This window comes from Oryctolagus cuniculus, chromosome 2, assembly GCF_964237555.1.
Source record: "Oryctolagus cuniculus chromosome 2, mOryCun1.1, whole genome shotgun sequence".
In the NCBI taxonomy this organism is placed as follows: Eukaryota; Metazoa; Chordata; class Mammalia; order Lagomorpha; family Leporidae; genus Oryctolagus; species Oryctolagus cuniculus.
Genome location: NC_091433.1, coordinates 10,759,552 through 10,776,991, shown reverse-complemented (window position 1 = coordinate 10,776,991; position 17,440 = coordinate 10,759,552). Strand labels below are relative to the sequence as shown.

At 45.3% G+C, this 17,440-nt stretch overlaps 1 protein-coding gene across 1 annotated transcript in view; it reads right to left on the bottom strand.

Moving 5' to 3' along the window:
- Positions 1–836: 836 nt before the first annotated feature.
- The window catches only part of BST1 (bone marrow stromal cell antigen 1), a 29,380-nt gene continuing 12,776 nt past the window's right edge, over positions 837–17,440 (bottom strand). The window contains exons 7-9 of the mRNA XM_002709522.5: positions 11,508–11,594; positions 9,862–9,921; positions 837–1,594 (exon numbers count right to left, since the gene is read on the bottom strand). Coding sequence (XP_002709568.3) covers positions 1,468–1,594; positions 9,862–9,921; positions 11,508–11,594 — 274 coding nt within the window. The 3' untranslated portion in view covers positions 837–1,467. The remainder of the gene's footprint in view (positions 1,595–9,861; positions 9,922–11,507; positions 11,595–17,440) is intronic.

Below are 17,440 nucleotides of genomic sequence, written 5' to 3'. Positions count from 1 at the left end.
TCTCAGATGTTATTCCTTTAACAGCCTCGCTTCTCAAAGTCTGTTTTCTTAGCCCTCCTGGGCTTGACCTGGTTCTCAATCCCTGCTGGCCCCCACGCTGCGTGTGAGTGTCCTGGTGGAGTGAGGGGAAGCCACTGTTCCCCTGGTGCCTGGTGTGTGCTGGCTATGGTGAGGATGCACTGACAGCAATGGTCCCATAGCCTGGCCCCTTCTGCCAGAGCCGAGCCAATCCCAGCACTGAGCAGGCCCGTGTGTAGACCCCACAAGGAAAGGGTCACGGTGGGCGATGAGGGGGAACAGAGAAGAGGCAGCAGGCAGAGCAGACTGGTTAAGGAGGTGTTGGATCCTTTCAGTGAGAAGGCTGAGGCGTGCTCGGGGCCGCGTCGAGAGTGTGTCCTACACAGCAATCACCAAACGCTGCAGCTTCCCAGTTCAGGCTGCCCGCAGGAATGGAGAGAAGTGCACTCAGGAAGGCAGCTCCCAGACACCAGGGACGCCGCGCAGAGAGCAGCCCCGCCTGGGGCCATCCGGGCCATTCTCCCCTTCCCAGCAGGGATTTGCAGGGCCCACAGGACGGCACAGGCTGTGGAAGAGCAGCCTCTTGCTGGCCCCTGGGCATCAGAGCCAGCGCACCCGGCTGCTTAACCACACACGCCTGCTCCAGGCCAGACAGGGATGGAGCAGAGAAGTGTCTGAGGCAGGCTTTTGGTTTTGCTTTTCTCTGTTGTGGCTGTCCTGTGTTGGGTCTAATTTCCACACACATCGTGTGTGTGTGTGTGTGTGTGAGTTTCTTCTGCTGATTAGAAAAGTTGAAAATCAAATCAGTGACAACACCATTATCCAGAGATGATTGTTTATTATCTTTCCTTTCATTCATTTACAATACATATACACACTCATAAGAGAATTAATGAACTTGTACTATATTTTAGACAACTTGATTATATGGACAGTTTTATATCCTGTCTCTCACACTTAGCATTAGCATTTTCCTATGTGAACGGTTCCAAACAGTTTCTGTAAAGATGTAAATATTATTGGGCATTTTGGATCTTTCCCTCATTATAAATAACCATGAAATGCATATCACATATAAATTTTGGCATACCAGATACCTATACATTTACATAGTGTGCACAAATCCCAAGTTATCAAAAGCATGTAGCATGCGATGCCGGGTATATAGAAAAATGTAGAAAAGGTTAAATATAGTTCTATTAGAAATTCTAAAAATATTTGATTACATAAAATTACACTACAATCTTGAGCTCAATGTTCTGTAGCGTTATGAAAATAATATGCTAAATAGAACTAGTTTAATTTTTTTTCTGAAATCGTGAGCACATGAGTTATTGAAATACCATTACGGGACACTGTTTTCACAAAGTGGCTTCTTTAGACCATAGGGTCACTTGGAATACACAGGAGTGATGACCGTGCAGGGGTAGGCGTCAGGCTGAAGGCCAGTTAGGAGAGCGGAGGTTCCAGCTGCATTTGAGCACCTGAAGCCAAGGCCATTAAGAGAGCCATGGTCAGGGTGGCCCCTCGGTCTGTATAAAGTGATGAGCCATCTCTCTGAGTAGATGCTGCTGCCCTGCAAGTTTAAAAAAATGATGCAGAAGCGAATGTCAGTATTGGTGTATGGTCCCTATTTTAAAACACAATGCACAGGTAGACAATTTTAAATAGCACAGAAAGCTATCAAGTGAAAGTGAAGTTCTCCTGGTCTCCCTATTCCCACTTTCCACAGAGAATCACTGTCGATAACTGAAGTTGTCCTTCCAGGAAAGTCCTGCACACATGCAGGTGTTTTTTTGTTTTTGTTTTCCTGAGGTTTTGCTTTTGTTTTTTGTCTAATCACAAATGGAATCTGTAACTTGTTTTCTTCACCTTACATGGTGCTGGACACACTTGCACGTTGGTACACATGGAATGAATTCCTTCTTCCTTGTAGGTGAATCCGCATTAACAGATACACCATCGTGTTAGCCAAGTGCCCGATGCTGGACATCACATCGGCAGAGCTTAGCTGGTGAGGAAAGCCTGTCCTGATGTAAGACACCGAGCAGGCCTGGCCAAACACGACCGCTGTTCACAGGAAGTAGTGTCTGACTGCTGCACGTTTTGAAACAGATTACTGAATTTTTAAAAACCAATTCAAAGATAAAAATTTTAAACTATGAAGCTGGGGCCAGCACTGTGGCACAGCGGGTCAACGCACTGGCCTGAAGCGCCAGCATCCCATATGGGCACTGGTTCAAGACCCGGCTGCTCCACTTCTGATCCAGCTCTCTGCTGTGGCCTGGGAAAGCAGTAGAAGATGGCTCACATCCTTGGGCCCCTCCACCCACATGGGAGACCTGGAAAGAAGCTCCTGGCGTCAGATCTGCACAGCTCCAGCCGCTGCAGCCAACTGGGGAGTGAACCATTGGATGGAAGATCTCTCTCTCTCTTTCTCTCTCTCTCTCTCTCTCTGCCTCTCCTCTCTCTGTGTAACTCCTTCAAATAAAAAAAAATAATAAACTATGAAGCCATCTAATGTTGGTTTGTAAATACACCTATGGCTCTGAACATAGTGGACAGTTCTTTTTAAAGTAATTTTCATTAATACAAAGAGAATAGATTTCATGTACTTCATAGATACAATTCTAAGAAGATAACCAGTTCTTAAAAGTTCCAGACTCCACTTGAATGCAGAATTTCACCCACAAATTTGTATTATGGCTCCTCCTGCTGGACATTTTTCACAACTGCACTTTAGTTAATTTTCCAACTTGACTCAAAATTGATAATTACCTTTGCTTTTATATAATTAACTTATATAAAATACATTTATTTTTATTTTAATTGACACATGGTGACTTTATGTGTTCGTGGGGGGGCAGTGTGACATTTCAATACCTGGATACAACATGTATGATCAGATAAGGGTAATTGGCACATCCAGCACCTCAAGTATTTATTGTTCCTTTGTGCTGGGAATGTTTAAAATCCTCCCTAATGACAATTTTGAAATATGCAATTAAGAAGAAGAGAAAACAACACAAAGAACTAAGGACAGCGGTAATGAGAGTCTGCTTCATTCTTTTCTAGTCTCCACTCTCTTCCCAGGAGGTCACCACAGTCAGTGGCCTGGAGAGCACCTTCCCAGACCAGGTGCCATCATTTGTGTCCGTCATCATGCTACACCTGCCAGCGTTCATATCTACGCATTGTCAGTTTTAACTTAAAAAGTTTTTCTTGTTCATGAGAGGCTGTCTTTGAGGGTACCTTTTATGCACTATTTGCAGTTACTTCGGTTTTAAGAATTAATACTTTTAGGGGCCGGTGCTGTGGCACAGCGGGTTAAAGCCCTGGCCTGAAGTGCCGGCATCCCATATGGGCACCGGTTCTAGTCCCGGCTGCTCCACTTCCGATCCAGCTCTCTGCTGTAGCCTGGGATAGCAGTAGAAGAAGTCCTTGGGCCCCTGCACCCACATAGGAGACCCAGAAGAAGCTCCTGGCTCCTGGCTCCTGGCTCCTGGCTCCTGGCTCCTGGCTCCTGGCTTCGGATCAGTGCAGCTCCGGCTGTTGCAACCATCTGGGGAGTGAACCAGTGGATGGAAGACCTCTCTCTCTGTCTCTACCTCTCTCTGTAAATTTTTGTACTTTTCTAAAGATTTATTCATTTATTTGAAAGAAAGACTTACAGAGAGAGAGAGAGAGAGAGAGAGAGAGAGAGAAAGGCAGAGAGAAAGATCTCCCATCTCCTAGTTCACTTCCTAAATGGCCACAACAGCAGGAGCTGGAATGATCTGAAACCAGGAGCCAGGGGCTTTTTCTGGGTATCCACGTGGGAGCAGGGCCCAAGCACCTGGACCATCCTCTGCTGCTTTCCCAGGCACATTAACAAGGAACTGGATCAGAAGTGGAGCAGCCAGGACTCAAATTGGTGTCCATATGGGATGCCAGTCCCACAGGCAGTGGCTTTACCCACTATGCTACAGTGCCAGCTCCAAGTGTTTAATTTTAAAAACATTTTTAAAATTTTGAGGCAGAGAGAGAGAGAGAGAGAAACACACCCACACTCACCCACCCACACACACATACACAGAGCTCCCATCTGTTGATTCACTCCCCAAATGCTTTCAACAGCTGTGTGTGGGGAAGGGGGGTTGTGAGGAGGGAAAGAAACAGGAGGAGAGGGAAGGAGTTCAGTCTACGGCTTCCATTTGGCTGGCAAGAATCCAACTACTTGAACTATCACCTGCATTAGCAGGAAGCTGGAGTCAGGTGCAAGAGCTAGGAAACAAACCCAGGCACTCCAAAATGGATCATGGATACCCTAACCATTAGGTCAAATGCCTGCCTGATAGTGAGCTTTAGGAGTGCTCTATATTTACTGAATTCTTTCGAATGTTTCAAAGTCATTCTTTTATATTTAAAATATTACATTTAAAATATTTTTAAATGACATTAAGCAAAACCATCTGTACTTGATCTTAAAAATCTAATGAAGGCATAACATTTAATCTTGATTATTTTAAGAATTTCCAGTACTGATTAAAAACTTAGCAAAATTCTCCTATTACTTTAAACTAAAAATCTCAAGTCTATAATCAGTTACTTAATAGTCATAAAGGTATTTTGACAGCATTGTGGTGCAGCAGATTGAGCCACTCACCTGCAATGCCAGCATTCCATATGGGAGCCAGTGCACACCCCTGCTGCTGCACTTCCAATCCGATTCCCCGCTAATGAGCTTGGGAAAGCAGCGGAAGATGGCCCAAGTGCTTGGACCTCTGCACCCACATGGGAGATCTGGATTAAGTACTTGACTCCTGGCTTTGGGCTGACTGAGCCCTGGCTGTTGTGGCCATTTGGGGAATGCCTGACTCCTGGCTTTGGCCTGGCCCAGCCCTAGCCATTGCAGTCATTTGGGGAGAAAACCAGCAAATGGAAGACATATCTCTTTCTCTCCTTCTAACTCTGCCTTTCAAATAAATCAATATTTTTTTTTAAAGTTACACTATATATTGAGATAACAGGACTAATCCAGCAGCTATTCCTGTACCCCAAGTTCCCTAATATGTTGCAAATAAGAAGCTCCTTGCTGTTGGCTTTGGTCTGGTCCTGGCCATTGTGCCCTAGTAAACCAGTAGATGGAAGATCTCTCTCTCTCTCTCTCTCTCTCTCTCTCACTCTCGCTCTCTCTCTAATTATGATTTTCAAATAAATTATAAAAAATACTTTCTGCCATGTGTCCCCTGGAAGGCAGCAGCTGATGATTCCAGCACTCCTGTGGGAGACCCAGGTTGAGTTCCCAGCTTGGGTTTGGCCTGGACCAGGCAAAACATATGCCTCCTCAGGGCAGAAGGCAATCACTTGTTCATTCATTCATTCATTCATTCATTGCAAGCTTTGTTCTAGAGTCTGAGGATACATCCACAAGTGAGCAGAACAGGCCCAAGTCTTTGACGTCCCAGAGCTGATTTTTTTTTTTAAGATTTATTTATTTGAAAGAGTTAGAGAGAGAGAGAGAGAGAGAAGGAGAGACAGAGAGGGAGAGATACTGCCTCTGCCGGTCCACTCCCCAAATGGCTACAACAGCTGGAGCTGGGCCGGTCTGAAGCCAGGAACCAGGAGATTCCTCCAGGTCTCCTACACAGGTGGCAGAGGGCCAAGCACGTGGGCCATCTTCTGCTGCTTCCCAGGCACATTAGCAGGGAGCTGGATTGGAAGTGGCACAGCTGGTACTTGAACAGGTGTCCACATGAGATGCTGGCGCCACGGGTGGTGGCTTCACCCATTACGCCACAGTGCCAGTCCTCAAAGTGGATGTTTTAACAGGTCACACTTGGGCAATAAAAGGCAAACTTCATGTCAGTCAACAGCGAGAAGAAGACAAGCATTGCAACAAAGAAAACCTGAGCAGCAAGAGGAAATAATTTAAAAGCTGGAGCTGTGGGGTGGAGGCTGCAATTTTAAAGACTGAGTCATGGTGCCTCCTGAGGCTTTGCAGCTAAGAAAGCTGCCTGTTTCAGGCAACCAGAGTTCAACTGCAGGGCTCTCATCCCTGCCAAAAGAATGGGGGCCCCAGGATTCCAGGCAGGAAGGCACACGACATTTGATGTGTATGGACGAAACCAGCCCCAGATCACATTTCCCGTGGGTGACGTGTTTGGGAAGAGGATGAAGAGCCGGGAAGGCCAGGCTGGGTTTTGAGCATCAGGGACGTGAGGGTGGACTGCCTTTAGGAGAGGAACAGGGAACAGAGGACCAGGTCCATAAACTATTCTTCATGTTCTAACAGAAGACTCAAAAATGCATGCCAAATTCACAGGGCCTGAAGAGCAGAGTGCAGGGAGGGGACTTAGACCATGGACTGTGAACTCCTAAAGTACACGCTGGAGATGGGGGACCTGCCAGCTCAATTTCCAGTTCAAACAGCACAACGTCTGGTAAAGTGAATTCTGTTAAGCTGAGGAGGTCCTTCCGATCCTGGCTCTGCCCTCCCCAGCTGGGTGGCCTTAGGAAAGTCCTTTATTAACTTCTCCAAGCCAGGGTTCCTCCACCTCTGAAGGAAGATAGTAGAATCTGCCTGCACTGGTTCAGATACAGTTTTGCTTCCATCAAAATGACCCTAAGTGACCATGCCTTAGAGAGGACGGATGGTCATGTCTGGATAGAGACTGTCGGGGCTGACAAAGCGACTTCATGGTATGGGGTTCCCTAGCTGTTTTCTGTTATATGAACCCTGCCTTGCCCAGTCGAAGACAAAGCACCACTCTATGCTCTCGGTCCATCTACCAGTGAGTAGGAAAGGGGGAAAGGAATGCACACCCCTTCCTTCTGAGTGCTTAACCCAGAAGTTGCACACATCAATCAGCCATGGTGGGAGGGGAGGGGAGGCTGTAACACAATGCTCTCAGCAGCCATGGATATAACTAAAATTCAAGGGTTCTACTACTAAATGAAAAAAGGAAGATCTATATGAGAATAACAAGCTCTCTATAACTCACTTGCTCTCTCTCTTCCTTTTTCTTTCGGTTTATCTAATGGACTAATTATAATGATGAACAAAATATTTTATGTAGCGCACACGGTAAATACCTGGTGTACAGTGGATGCCCATCCCTGACTCATTCTCTCCCCCTGTGGGTGGAAGAATGGATCCCACAGGTGTTTATGGAGGGCCTACTATGTTCAATTGGTATGAGAAAACACTAACAGGAATGCAGTCTCCAAATCAAGTAAGGCAGACAGATGGCACGGGATGAACCGTAACATACTAGGAAGAGCAAGACGCTCTACTCAAATGGTGTACAAAGTTCTTGGAAGTAAAGACAAGGGAGTTTCCTTAATCCACCCAGAGAATCAGGAAAGCCTTACAGAGGACTGGACATTTGGAGCTGGCTCTCAAGGATAAGGATGATTTTAGCAGATAGGAAAGGAGGGAAAGAGATTGTAGGTGGTAGGATCAGAAGTCTTCCTGCCAACACAAATTAAAACAATAAAGCATCATGCTTTAACTCCTAAAACTGGCTAAATTTACGCATCGTTATAGGTACAGATACAGAAACAGATATGGATACAGATATAACCCAATGTCGCAGGAAGCGCAAAGAGCCCTCCAGGGGCCAGCACTGTGGTGTAGCAGGTAAAACCTTGCAGTGCCGGTATCCCATAAGGGTGCCGCTTCAAGTCCCGGCTGCTCCACATTCGATCCAGCTCTCTGCTATGGCCTGGGAAACCAGTAGAAGATGGCCCAAGTGCTTGGACCCCTGCACCTGAATGGGAGACCCAAAAGAAGATCCTGGCTTTGGATTAGCTCAGCTCCGGCCTTTGTGGCCAATTGGGGAGTGAACCAGTGGATGGAAGACCTCTCTCTCTCTCTTTCTCTCTCTGCCTCTCCTTTTCCTCCACACTGAGGCAAATGGAAGGATCTCCTTTTTAAATGCCAAATAATAGTCCATGTTTTCTTTATCCATTCCTCCATCAGTGGACATTGAGGTTGTTTCCGTATCTTCACTATTGTGAATAAGGCTGCAATGAAAAATACACAGACACAGAGAATAGAAAAGTGGCTACGAGGATGGGGGCAGGGAAGAGGCTATGGGAGGGCTAGGCAGACAGGACAATCAAGTGTACAGATGGAATGTGCAACATGAGGATTAAAGTTAAGATTTTATTGTATGCAGATTTATTGTTAAATAAGTAGATTTTAACTGCTCATGTTGCAAAGAATTGAGATGATAACCTGCTTCATTATAGTTACTGTGGGGAGCAAGCCGGACTAGACTGAGTTACTGGAATTAAGACTTATTCTATGCATCTGCTCTCCCACAATATGGCGCTGGGAGAGAAGTAAACAGCTTCCGCACAGCTGCCTCCAGTTCAGCTAATAAACTGTAGGACTTGCTCCTGATTGGAGAGCAGCGTACTCGGCATGTGGGCAGCCGAGTTAGGATTGGCGGAGGAGGACTATAAAGGAGGAGAGAGACGGCATGCACCGGGAACATCTATGGGGAACATCTAAGGGAACCCGTGCAGCCCCCGAGAAAGCCGGCCGGCGGTGTGCCGCTCCCCTGCGGAAGTGGGGAATGCGGCCAGGGGGAACTGCCCTTCCACGGAGGTGGAAGGGATAGTAGCCAACCCGGGAAGAACCAGCAGCAAACCCAGGGAGGGCCAAGCAGACGAAAGAACAGCGCAGGGTCCTGTGTCGTTCCTCCACGAAGAGGGGGAGCGACAGTTACCATCTTACTATCTCTGGGTACCCAATAGCATCAGGTACATCTCGAACATACACAATGAATTTATTTTATAAAATACATGGCAACATGCTGTTAAGTGAAAAAAGTAAGTTCTAGCATCCTACGCACATCCATCATTTATATGGACAGTGTAAGGGAAACGTGTGTGTGTGTGTGTGTGTGCATCTGTCTGTGTGTGGCTACAGGCACACAATACCCTGCAGGAAACCAGAAAACAGCTTTTGCCTCTGGATAGGGGAACTGAGTTACTCAGACATGGAGAATGGGAAGTCACTCACTTACTCTTCCATTTTATAATTCTGAACTTCATCCTATGTTATCTTTTCAATAAATTAACTAGAAATTTTAATTAGGACTAAGAAGCAAATATTGGCCAGTGTTGCAACATAACAGGTAAAGCCACCGCCTGCAATGCTGGCATTCCATATGGGTGATGGTTTGAGTCCAGGCTGCTCCACTTCCAATCCAGCTCCTTGCTAATGGTCTGAGAAAAGCAGAAGATGGCCCAAGTGTTTGGGCCCCTTAAACCCACATAGAAGACCCAGATGAAGCTCCTGGCTCCTGGCCTCTGCTTGGTTCAGCCCTGGCCATTGCAGTCATCTGGGGAATAAAACAGCAGACAGAAGATCTCTCTCCCACTGTCTTTCCCTCTATATGTATAACTCTTTCAAATAAATAAACAAGAAAAAAAGAAAGGAGGGGGCGAGGAGGAAGGAAGGAAGGGAGGGAAGGAGGGAGGAAGAAAGGAAAGGACAAAGGATATGAACAGACATAAAAGAAGAAAAAATAAGCAAATGTTAAGAGGTGCTGATGCTGCCCGACTCCTGGAATTTCTGCCCAAACAAGTGCTGCGGAACAGAGGGTCCCTTGTGCCTCCCCTGCAGTATCCAGTGAGTCTGGCTCAGCTCAGCAGATGTCTGCTCAACCTGCACCCACCTGGCGGCTCAAGAGAATGAGAGAGGTACAGTGCGAAACAACAAACATTATTCTGAAGCTGGTGTTTTAGGGGGTGGGTGTAAAATCATACTGCAAGTCACTGCTGTTCTGTAATACGAAGGACTGGTTATCTTGGGAAAGAAAGGAAATGTGGGTTGAGGCGTTTACTTACGAATTTAAGGCACAGTCAGGATGAGTGCTGTGGTCCACGCACATTAAGAGCTTCACTGGCCTATAGAAAGAAAGTAGCGAAGGAATTATTTAAAGAATGTTCACTATCAAACATGTATAATGTGTGGCAGTCTTAGAGATACAAAGTCTCTGCTCTCAAAAAATTACACAAATTTTATTTTTAAAATCTTAGCCAGCATTTGTTGAGACTTACTATAAACCAAGAAACGTGATGATACATTTTACACATATCATGTTACTTAACACAAAAACCAAATGGAAGGATACTACTTTCGTCTCCAATTTGCAGCTGGGAAAGCTGATCATAGTAATTTTCCCTGGTTCTCAAAGCAGTGAGTTATGGAGCTGAACTGGAACTTTGCAGGCTGATGGAGCCTGAGCTTGTAACCACTTCTGTATATACAAACAACATTTTTTTTTTTAAATCTTTGATAAATACTCTGGGCCAAAGGTTGAACCTGAGACATGTGCGTGAGGACGGTGATTAGGCTTCAGTGGAGCAAGCTCAACTGATGTGAGACTCTGGGGCAGCCAGGAGGGAAGGGAAAGCAGTGATGGAGAGGAGAGCCAGCTGGCAGTGGAAGCCCGAGCCTCAGGTAGCGGACGTCCAGCCAGGACAGGACCTCTGTGGCAGGGTGGCCACGGGGGACTCTACATGAACAGGAAAGTCACATTGTCTACTCCATGGCTTGCTCTGTGCTCCTTCCCTGGTCTTGCCTACTGCTTGGTAGATATAGTCTATACATTTACAGGTGTTTTCTTTGTGAGAGTGATTTGCTGTTTTATGTCCCACCCCCCAAAAAAGCATCATTTCACTCAGTGTGGCTCAATAAAGTACACGCAGAAACCAATGAGGAGGGCGGATAGACAATGAAACAATCCAGCCCCACACAAATTAGGGAGTCTTGGGGAAAGCATGGAACAGAAGGAAATGCTGCCTGAACTGTGACAGGCAGGAGGTCCTCACATGTAGATCGGAGTTTGATTTGCTAACTTTCATAATTTTGCTACGTTATATCTTTTACTGTATAGTCTGTGATCCCCAGGAGAACAATACCAAACAACCCTTCCTTAGGAGAGAAAGGACCTAGGCAGAGTAAGGAAATCGGAGTTAGGAGAAGCTGAGACAGGCTTGGAAAGAGTCCTGTGGCCAGCCTGGAGGAAGGGGCAGGGACGATGGACAAGCCCAGAGAGGAGGGAATGCAGACTAAGACTCAGGACAGCTGCGCGGGGTGGAGATCTTGGGCCCAGCCTAACCACCACAGTGTGGCCTGATGATTTAAAACCTGCTCTGGTAGAGAAAGAGCCTCTTCTGGGGGAGTTCCAGGACAAGAACATAGTGGTCACAAATGTGGAAATTTAGTCAGAGTTTTCTCCATTGTTGAGAGGCTGTAGAGTAAGAATTGCTTTTATTAAAAAAAAAAAAATGGGGCTGGTGCTGTGGCATAGTGGGTAAAGAGGCTATTGCAGGCATTTGTAGAGGGAATCAGCAAATGACAACTCTCTAGCTTCTCAAATAAATAATAAATAAATAAATCTTTGAGAAACAAGACCACCACCACCCCCCTGCCTTCCAAATCAATACTACTCCTTTGATCATGCACACTGATTACAAATACCACCTACAGGTAATCATTGACACAGCTGTACTGGAACCCCATGGCCTCCAGTCTCTCTTCCAGGATTTTCACGGTGCCCTCTCCGCAAGATTCCCTAAGACATAAAAACATCTATGTTACAAATAAATAAATAAAAGGAGGAAAGGAAGAGTAGGAAGAAAGGAAATCATTGCTGGGTAAATTAAAATTTCTTCTGGGGGCTGGCGCTGTGGTCTAGCAGGTAAAGCCGCCGCCTGCAGAGCCAGCATCCCTATGGGTGCTGGTTCGAGTCCCGGCTGCTCCACTTCTGATCCAGCTGTCTGCTATGGCCTGGGAAAGCAGTAGAAGATGGCCCAGGTCCTTGGGCCCCTGCACCCACATGCGAGACCCAGAAGACGCTCCTGGCTCCTGGCTTTGGATCGGTGCAGCTCTAGCCACTGTGGCCATCTGGGGAGTGAACCAGAGGATGGAAGACCTCTCTCTCTCTCTTTCCCTCTCTCTCTGCCTCAGCCTCTCTGTAACTCTGCCTTTCAAATAAAAATAAATAAATCTTCAAAAATAAAAAAATAAAATTTCTTTTGACCGCGTGCACGTGGACATTGTTCTCTCAGAGGGAATATGCGGGAGTGAGGGAGAGTGTCTTGTCCAAAAAGCACTGCTTCCGGTAGACCTGCAGCATCCAGGAAAGGATGCTCTGAGGACACAGCACCAAGTCTGAAGCTGCAGGGGTCATACACTCCAAGAGGCCCAGAGCTGGCCATGTGCACGGTTATCTGTCTCAGTGTAGAACCACAACCACCTCAGCCATAAGTATCTGTGTTGTGCCCCAGGGGCCTGGCACAATGCCAATTACCAACTTATCCAACATTGATTTTAAGCCTAAAATAACAATGAAGCCCACCAATTTAAAAATACTCAAAAGTACAAAGAAACACAAGAAATAATTACCCCAGATCTCACATCCCACAGTGAGTTGCTGCTAACTTTTCCGTGCACAGCAGTCCTTCCTACCCACAGTTGTTTTCTGCACTTTGTTACCCACAGCTAACCACAGCAAATATGAAATGGAAAATTCCGAAAATAAGCAACTCATAGTTTTGAATTGGTCAGTGTTCTAAGAAGCATGATGAAATCTCACACAGTCCCTCTTCTGTATACGCAGACATGATTCACCCATTTCTACAGCTTTTATCCATGCTGTTTGCACCTGTCCATAAGTCACGCACTGACTTGGTTTTCAGACTGACAGTCAGGAAAACCCAGTGCTTTACTGGGTTACTTTACAGGATTACTGTTAAAGTAATCTCCGTGGCTCCCAATACTGACCACTTGGACACACCCAAGAGAAGCCATCACGTGATACCTTTAGGTGAAAGTTCTCTACTTAAGGAAAGAAAAAGTCATATTGGTGAGTTTTGTCATTGCATGTGTTGTGACACACACCTCTGTCATTATTTTTAATTTTTGCATGGTCTTCCTTCCATAAACAGATCGTAACTCACATAACCAGCCCCCTGTTGTTGAAGATCTAGGTTGATTCCTACATTTCAACACCATTTGCACACAGCAGTCCTTGTTGAAACTTCATTTTTGTACATGTTCTTCATTGTTTCTTAGCCATAAATTCCTGAAAGTAGGTTTTCTGGTGTCTAGGCTTTGGTGCCATTTTAAGGCTCTTCATACACACTGCCATGTTGCACCCTGGAGAGCATCCATTTCTCTCACTCTCTCCTACAGTGATTCCTGCCCTGCTGATGGTCCCAGTTAAGCAGGAGGGACTGACAGAAGCACACGGCGGTAGGCACAACGCTGCCATCTGTGGTAAGAGGCAGGGCGTTCTTGCAGGCAGCACCCTGCCTGAGTTCCCCTGCAATGGGAAGGTGTTTGTAAGCAGCACGTGCACTATAAGACTAACAGAGAGGGAATGCATAGGGAGGAAGCCAGCAGTCACAGAAGATTTCACAGAAGTGGGGTTCCAGGGATTCCAGGATGGGGAGGACAAAGTGTGCAGTCACATCATGTTGGGGAACCTTGCCATCTCTGGGTCACTACTTAGGATTCTTAGTAAGCAATAACAGAAGAGCAGCATGCCTGGACCCAGAGGTCAGTCAGTGGGTTATGCCACTGTTTCTTTAAAGAAAGGCAGCCAGAAGAGGCCTCCACACAATCAGGTACTACCATGTTGCTTTTAGCACTTTGCCTATGGGTGGGTTTTATTTTAAAAATAATATTTACTTTGAATATTTGAAGTTTACAACAGGATGCTATGGGACCCTCTTAGGCAGCACAATGGTTACTATATGAAGCAGATTAATACATCTGTCACCCCTGTTTTTTGTGACAAGAGCAGTTACAATCTATTTAATAACAATCCATAATATAAAACAATTTTATTAACTACAAGAGTAGTTCAAGAGTTCATGGAAACAGAATTAAAAGATAAGTTTATTTTGGTGCAAAAAAACTATTGAAATCTATCCATTCAAGGGTCTTCAAAATATTCATGGAAAACTGTGTGTTATAAGAACTTAATGGGTTTCAAAATGTTTTGCTCCAAAAGAAACTCACTTTTTAACTCCATTTTCTTTCTTTTTTTATTTTTTAGTAGCATGGAATAATTTTTTTCCACTTTTCTTGCTGCAATAAGTATGCATACTTGGTGGTATATTTGTAAAAAAATAGAGGTTTCAAAACAGCACTAATATAGTGATAATCTGATAAGTAATAACTACTATAAATAATACTATTTCACAATTTCAACACTAAGTACTTGACATTTTTTAGCCCCTGTCACTGGTGAAGTAAAACTATGCATGTATTCTCTTAAATTCCTGCAGATAAAAGACAACTGATGTTCTGGAAAACACATACTCTTTCTTCCCTGTTATGACAGCATGTTGTACTGCCAATCATATGCTCCATGCTGTATCATAAACATTAGTATTTGTTATTGGAAGCTTACCCAATTCTAGGTACATCTCTAAGCACATGAATCGGTTGATTTAATCTTCAGAGAGTTCCTCCATTGTGGAAACTGCTATTATCATCATCCCTTAACAGGTGAAGAAACTGAGGCATGCAGATTCAAATAGCTTGGCTAAGCTCACAGAGGTGGCAAGAGATGAATTAGATATTTGAACCCATATACATGGTCTCTAGAATTCTTGTTTTTACTGTAAATGTATTTATTTTCATTTTATTTGAAAGGCAGAGAGAGAGATAGATCTTGCACCTGTTGGGTCACCCTGTAACTGCCCACAACAGCCAGGGTCAGGCCAAACCAAAGCCAGGAGCCTGAATTCAATCTGGATCTCCCCTTGAGGCTAGCAGAGACGTCAGTTCTTGAGCCATCCCACTACCTCCTACAGTGCACATTAGCAGGAAGCTGGATTGGCAGCTGAGCTGGCACCAAGCACTCTGATATGGGTTGTGGGTTTCCCAAGCAACAACATAACTGTTATTCCAACTGCCTGCCCCAGAGTTCTTTACTACCATATGATATATCCCATAGGACATGTCAGCTCTGCTTACCCACTATGCACTGCATGAAGCAGAATCTGTATACTGAATAGTCGCTAAATAAAGTTGTTCCCATTGGTAGGAATTTGGCTGTAGACCTCAAGAGGATGGGCAGAGTCTTTTATGCAAACTCTGCTTAATTCACAAATATGTCAAGGACCAGCAACTTTTATTTAGTAAATATAAGTTTCCAAAGTATAATTTATGGATTACAATGGCTTTCCCCCCCATAATTTCCCTCCCACTCGCACCCCTCCCATATCCCGCTCCCTCTCCCATTCCTTTCACATCGATTCATTTCCAATTATCTTTATATACAGAAGATCAGTTTAGCATACATTAAGTAAAGATTTCAACATTTTGCTCCCACACAGAAATACAAAGTGTAAAATACTGTTTCAGACTAGTTATAGCATTACTTCACATTGGACAACACATTAAGGACAGATCCCACATGTGGAGTAAGTGCACAGTGACTCCTGTTGTTGACTTAACAAATTGACACTCTTGTTTATGGCGTCAGTAATCTCCCTAGGCTCTAGTCATGAGTTGCCAAGGCTATGGAAGCCTGTTGAGTTCGCCGACTTCGATCTTATTCAGACAAGGTCATAGTCAAAATGGAAGTTCTCTCCTCCCTTCAGAGAAAGGTACCTCCTTCTTTGATGGCCCCGTTCTTTTCACTGGGATCTCACTTGCAGAGATCTTTCATTTAGGTCTTTTTTTTTTTTTTTTCCAGAGTGTCTTGGCTTTCCATGCCTAAAATATTCTCATGGGCTCTTCAGCCAGATCCAAATGCCTGAAGGGCTGATCCTGAGGCCAGTTAACTCCATTTTCTCACAAAGGTTCTGAAGCACCCTGCACCCTCACACAGTCCTCGTGTATCATCTCTAATATCTGAGCAGTCCAAGGCTGCTGCTTTCCTAGCTCATGATGGCTGCGATGTTGCGGACTTACAACCTCCTTGTGTCACCGAAAGGAGATTCAAAGGACACGCTTTCCTTGATAGATACACCGAGACAAGAAGTGACATGACTCCTAGACAAAGCTAACTTGTCACAAAACCAAGAAAAATAATACATGCTATTCTTCATGCAACAATAAATATAACTTGTCTTCCAGGAAGGGAAGCCCAGATCTGGGTGTAACTTACGTAATACCTAGTCCCCAACTTACTGTGACCTCTTGCCCAAGAGACAGATGGTGGAACTTACATAATTTATGTTGCCCAAGAGACGGGAAAACAGAACCCTCATTGTGTGAGGAGTCTTAGAGGGTCCTGGGGGCTGGCAACAGGAATTCACTGAAGTTGTACTGGAAATACTCTCAGGGGACAATCCTTCCCCCCACGTGACATCAGTCCTCTGAAGAATAAGGCCCCCACGTGTCTGCGAAGCTGATATGGCAGCCCAGATGTAATTAGGTTGTGGCCTCTCTGGCTTATCTGTGAAACTCACAGTTCAGCTTTGTTTTTAATGTGAGTTTGAGCCAACAGTGCCGTTTGTTGCCGAGAAGGCTGAGCTTGAGCTTGAACTTGTATATAAACTCGAGTGGTTTCCCAGGAAATATGGATCTTAAAATTGTCGCCTGGACCAGTGCTGTGGCACACTGGGTTAAAACCCCAGCCTGCAGTGCCGGCATCCCATATGAGTGCCAGTTCAATTCCCAGCTGTTCCACATTCGATCCAGCTCTCTGCTGTGGCCTGGGAAAGCAGTAAAAGATGGCTCAAGTCCTTGGGCCCCTGTACCCGTGTGGGAGACCCAGAAGAAGCTCCTGGATCCTGGCTTCAGATTGCACTAGCTCCGGCCATTGAGGCCATTTGGACAGTGAACCAGCAGATGGAAGACTTTCTCTCTCTTTCTCTCTCTCTCTTTGTCTTGTCTCTCTCTGCCTCTGCCTCTCTGTGACTCTTAGTCTTTCAAATAAATAAATAAATAAATCTTTTTTTTTTAAAGTGTCTCCTTGATCAATGATGACGGAGCTGCTTTTCCAAGGACAATGTCTTCATTGTAGAGATCCTGGCATGATTCTGAGAACTCCTGGTGAGGGCTTCTGGACTTCAAATGACCAGAAAGAGAAACTGGCTTTGATCCTCACAAATGTGTGAGGAACTCACTTATCCAAAGCTGCCCAGATCACTCAGAAAAGAACACAATTTTCTGTGGCTGAGAGGAGTATCGGAACAAAGGAGGTTTTCTCCTCCCCTTGGCTAAGTGGCTTTTCCTATGTCAAGCCTGTGTCTTTCTCTAGCAACCACATTAGAACCAGAGAAGGTTGGGGGTTGGCACTGTAGCATAGGAGGTAAAGACACCACCTGCAATGCCAGCATCCCACAGGGGCACCAGTTCATGTCCCGGCTGCTCCACTTCCAATCCAGCTCCCTAATAATGGCCTAGGAAAGCAGTGGAAGATGGCCCAAATGCTTGGGCCCCTGTACCTATGTG